This window comes from Anoplophora glabripennis, unplaced genomic scaffold, assembly GCF_000390285.2.
Source record: "Anoplophora glabripennis isolate ALB-LARVAE unplaced genomic scaffold, Agla_2.0 scaffold4933, whole genome shotgun sequence".
Lineage (NCBI taxonomy): Eukaryota > Metazoa > Arthropoda > Insecta > Coleoptera > Cerambycidae > Anoplophora > Anoplophora glabripennis.
In genome coordinates, this window is record NW_019421011.1 from 1 (window position 1) to 5,514 (window position 5,514).

The following is a 5,514-nucleotide window of genomic DNA, read 5'->3' on the forward strand; positions in this document are numbered from 1 at the left end:
GGGCCCAGCCAGGACAAAAGGAGGTCCCACAAAGCGCCTACACCGGCCGCATTTGCGGTCGGGGTAGACGACGGATGGGGCCCACCTACGAAGGCTATCCAGGCCTACACGAGATGAGGCAGGATAAAGAGGGATAATCCCCCTCGATCCCAAATCATTGAGGCCAATATCTAGCCATAGAATAATGGCGCGAGGTCAATTGCTAGCCATGGAACAATGACGCTGAACACAGCCTAGATATTAATTATTTGTATGTATGTGTTTAAAATAATTTAATTCAAATTGACTGGTGTCGTGCAATTGGATAGACTTCTGCTAAGAAGTGTCCTACACTTTAAAATCCTCGAAAATATTCTACTATAATTTTAGCCATATTACTTTAACTTGACCTAATACTTTTCCCGATCTTGATGTTACTTCTGATGACAAATTATCTTTCAATTCGCATATTGAAAAAATTATATCTGAAGCGTATGGCCGTATGGTTTCATACACAGAACAGTAAGATTTTGTTCAAATAAACTCTTTAAAAACTTTGTATTATATTATTCTTTTGTTTGATCTAAGCTGGAATATGCTGCACCTGTTTGATCTCATTATAATTTATTTGTACAGAATATCGAAACAGTAGGTACAAAGAAAGTTTGTCAAATTTCTTAATTTTGAAACAGTCCACCTATTGGTTTTGCACAATCTGAATTAGATTAGATCTACATTCGTTGAAGTCTTGATTTAAGGGGCCGTTGCCAGTTATTCTTATTTAAAATTTTGAATAACCAAATCGACTGATTGGATCTTTTGGATATCAATTTAATTTTTACGTCCCAAAGACCAAAGGGACCCTCCCTCTCTACTCCACATACAAATATTGTGTAAATCAATTAGATATTTTCAATTCCAGCACTAATAATATAAAATCATTAAATTTTAGCTGTGTTTTTATGCTATTTTTTAAATGCAATTTTTAACAATTGATGTTCTTTTTATATTAATGATAAAATAGTATTTTTCTTCAAACGTCATATAACCTTTCAACTTATGCGACATTACTCAGTAATATTGTCATTTATCATGCCTAGGAGTATAAACACATTATAGTACTATGAATTCAATTTTAATAATTTGTTTTTATTTTATATTTATTTTTACTATTTATAGTAAAAGCACAATTATGAAGACTTGTATCATTTAAGAATCCTTCACTTCTTGCGATATCAGTACTCATAATAATATTTCTTAGTCACTGTCAAGCGACGCGACGTCAAATTTTAAATATTTGTTTTGATAGATGCAAGTACGTGTCTATGGTAACGATAAGTACATGTATACAGTTAAATAAGTTAAAAATTCGATGTTACAATCTTCCTTTAAAATTCGTTTTTTTTTTAGTTATTTTAATCATTTTACCCATAATTTATAACGCTTGAAGAAAAAAATAGTATATGACGTTGGGAGAATAGGATACTTTATGATTGTCCGACTCACTTCGTTCGTCAGACTTTCCATGCTTAGCACATAAAGTATCACTTATTCTCCTAACATCATAATATACTATTATGCACATATTTTTTCATATTATTGTATATTTACTCAGTGTTTTTAATATTCATCTGTAATATTTTTTTCTCTTCATCTTCCTGTTCTGTACTACCTGTCGAACAGAGTATCAATAAATAATAATAAATAAGGAAGTAAATAAATAAATATGGTGGGATTTTATTGAAAACCCATAAAATAATGAAGGGTCTAGGTTAAAAAAAAAATATGTCAAGCAAACTCGAATTAGACTTAACATCTTCATCTTCATCCTTGTATAGTGACACTCAAATTTAGTGAAAGGGAATAATGTATTAAACTGAAATTTATTACAGGAGGAATACATATATCAGATTATAGCTTGTGTGAGTAACATGCATATCTTGTGAGTTCCTTTTGTCAAATCATTTCGGGCTCTCAACGTATAGAGGGGGAATAGAGTACTTTTTAAATTTAATGTAAATAAACAAAAATTAGAGCGAAAAAATTAAGAAACCTTAACAGGTTTACTAAAATAAATAGAATAAGTTTCATTACTTAGAGAAATAAAAAATATATAATTTTTTATATACAGGGAGTATCTAAATAACACCGAAAAAATGTAAGGGGCGATTCTCTGATGAATATTAATAGGGGTTTTTGGTATAAAATTTTTTGAAAAAACCCTTCCCTGTTTCCTCCAAAAATTAAAAAAAAAAATCTTTTTATATTCCATATTATATTTCAAGCTAAAGAAACCACAAACTTGGTGAACATTATCTGTCATAAAAACTACTCTTTTTGAAATTTTTTAACCCTGAAGTATTTTTGTAAGGGGTTGAAATAATCAACTCCTACATTTTTTTTATAATTTTTTTTCGATACAATTTTTTCCTTTTAAAAAATATGTCTAAAAAGTCCCATTAATTTTTTTGATCTCTTACAAGTTTTTGTGAAAAGTTAAGGATTTATGAGAAAAAAAATAAATGTATTGCAATGCAACAAAATTTTATCTAAAATAAATTATAAGAAAAAATGTCACAGGGGTTAATCATTTTAACCCCTTACAAAAATACTTCAGGGTTGAAACAATTTCAAAAAGTAGTTTTTTTTGACAGATAATGTTCACCAAATTTGATTTCTTTAGCTTGATATACATGGATAAAAAAAGAAAAAAAAATTTTTATTTTTGGAAGGGGGTAACTTTTGAGGGGAGCTTTTTCAAAAATTTTTATACCATAGATCCCTATTAATTTTCATCAAAGAATCGCCTCTTACATTTTTTCGGTGTTATTTGGATACACCCTGTATAGACACCGTTCAGCTAGTTTGAATACAATACAGACAAGTGAAAGTTCACAGTTAAATAACTAGAAAAATATAACTATAAATACAAATAAGATATATCATAATTTTCTTTGAATTGTATTAGTTGCTCCATATGTTCACAAAATCTGATGGTATTGTAAGTATATAAGCTTCATTTTCACAGTTTGCTAATAATAATTGTTTAACTAAGTCCCACCTTGCAATTTTTTTTGTAATGGTTATTCTTCTATTTTCTTCATTTCCCTGGCTCTTTGACTTCAAATTTAGTTTTGCTGCTAAACTAAATTAAAATTTCAATATAAACCCCAAAAAAGAAGTAAGACATCAAAATTAGTGTTGTAAAATGCTTGAGAATTTATTTCTGGAGAATTTTCATCGAGGACAAACGAGAATATGAGCGTAATCGAAAAAACCTGAGAATTTATGTGTAATTATTTTAAAATAAAAAAACAAGAAATATTTTTGTATTTATTGAAAATAATAAAAGTTCTCTATTCATGTAAATTCTGAACATTTTTAATATTATCCAAATATTTCAGAAACGCTCTTTAGCATTTCATTTTTCTCAATATTTACAGAAACAATATTTAAAAAGTAATTATCTATTAAAAGTTTCTCTTTATATTGATAAATTTAATAGATATTCATGCAAGCAAAGGAGACTGCTGTGATTATTATTTATTACTGCCAATAGTTTAAGTAGGCATAGCTCATAAAACTAATGTCCAGGGAAGACTGACAATGATAGAGAATACAATAGAGCAACTAGAACCAGAAAACAAGTGATGCCTCCTTTTTCATCTGCATCTTAATATTTTCAAGGTAACATTGAAAAACTTCTCAGCTTTACAACACTAAACATATGTGACAATTTAACCTTTTAATATAGAGCCTTCATAAATAATTACAAGCCATGTGGCCAGTAATTTTGTTTGTAGAAGTAATTTTATTTCCTTCATGTCGACTATCAAATTTCGGTAAAATTAAAAATTATTAAAATAGATCAAAATTAAAACGCAGTGCTCTGTTTCACTGTTTGGCTGTGATTGGTGTAATTTTTCACGAGATACTATTCTACCAATTAGCAATCATATTATCTCAAGAGAGAAGAGAGATCTCAAGCGTAGACACAACAATTTGTCATTCTATACAAATCATTAATATTGATGATGCCAATATCTTGGGAATTTTCGTTATCAGTACGAATCGTGCAATGTTGGGGTGCCTAAGCTCGGCAGTCACGTGGTTTGTAAACATTTATGAAAGTTCTGTACAACGTAATATCTATACTCACTTGTGGATATCAGCTCTTTCTTGTTTAGTAAAACCTGGATCAAAAGCTAAAGTTGTCACTTTGGTCGAAAGAGCAAATTCTCTCAAAATGTTATTAATTTTTGTCATAATACTTTTTCCACCTAAACCTTCTTTTGTAACACTTTGAGTCATAGTTTCGGCTACTGTTTTCTCTGTTCCTTGTTCATTTATTCCCAAACCCTTCCCTCCCCAGCCCATTTTTAACATCATTTTATGTGCTTTACTGCCTTCCATTCCATTAAATGTTGGTGATTCGGCCTGTGCTTTATTTAGATCCTCTGTGGATATCTCTTCATAATTTTTTTTCTTACTAATAAAAAAACACGTTTTTCTAAATTTATCCAATGCTAATTCACACAATCCATTTTTAGCGGCTTGCTTATTTAAAAATTCACCTTCAGCTATAAATTCTCCATTTATTTTTAATTCATAGGTTTGCCTGAAAAAGGAGGGACATATATTTATTACTCAGATTCATTTGTGTGGATCTTATGCTGTAAGACTTACGGTTGCTTTCCAGATACTACAGATAGTATTCCATTTTTAACAGACTGAATGGCATTTTGAATAATAACGGGAGCACTATCTCCAGTGGTTTGCAAGAAGACCAAAAGTCCATTAACTCCTTCTTGTGATTTGACAGCATTAATTAATTGTATTGTCTTAGCTTCTCGAGGAGATTCAGGTATTGGTGATATTTCCTCCGTAGGAGTTTCGGAATATATTTGTAATCTGGGTTCCTGTCCAAATAATTGAAGACCAGAAGAATTTTCTGTTGGGTAATACTGCCTTTTATGTTTGTCATATGGAAGTTCTCTATGTCGATAATTCGTTTTAAAACATTTGTTGACAAAATTATGATAGTTTCTTTTGCCATAATTAGAAGCTACATTAATCTCATGGATGTTTCCAATAGTATTTGAATGACTTTGGAAGTTACTGTTACCGGAATATGGCGTTAGGATTTCTTGATTTACATTGTTAGTAGGCCTTACAATATAAGGCCACTGATTTCTTTGTTTACTGAAATGTCCCTGTTTTGGGAGAGGCATTCTATTTCTGCGGTAGTTATTACTTTCCATTTTATTTATTAAATACTAATAAAAAAATCAAAATGTACCTACATCCTCGTTAATTTTCAAACACAACCTTTGAATGTGATTTTAATAAATTAATTACTGATTAATGATTAATCGATTAATCCCATAGACCTTTATCTACATATAAATATAAACTTAACTACTGAACCGGGGCGTGTTCTTTTATTCAACAATGGATGAAAGCGCTTAATTTACGCAAACTGTCAAATGACGTCAACTAGTGATGGGCATAATCGACCAATTTTGATAATCGAGT

At 30.2% G+C, this 5,514-nt stretch overlaps 1 protein-coding gene across 1 annotated transcript; it reads right to left on the reverse strand.

Moving 5' to 3' along the window:
- Positions 1 to 2,924: 2,924 nt before the first annotated feature.
- On the reverse strand, positions 2,925 to 5,422 carry LOC108916765. The gene is made up of 3 exons (XM_018723059.2): positions 4,666 to 5,422; positions 4,139 to 4,597; positions 2,925 to 3,124 (listed from the first exon to the last, which is right to left on the reverse strand). Exons 1-3 carry the CDS (start codon positions 5,238 to 5,240, stop codon positions 2,944 to 2,946), a joined length of 1,215 nt encoding a protein of 404 aa, XP_018578575.1. The 5' UTR covers positions 5,241 to 5,422; the 3' UTR covers positions 2,925 to 2,943.
- Between the last annotated feature and the right edge of the window lie 92 nt (positions 5,423 to 5,514).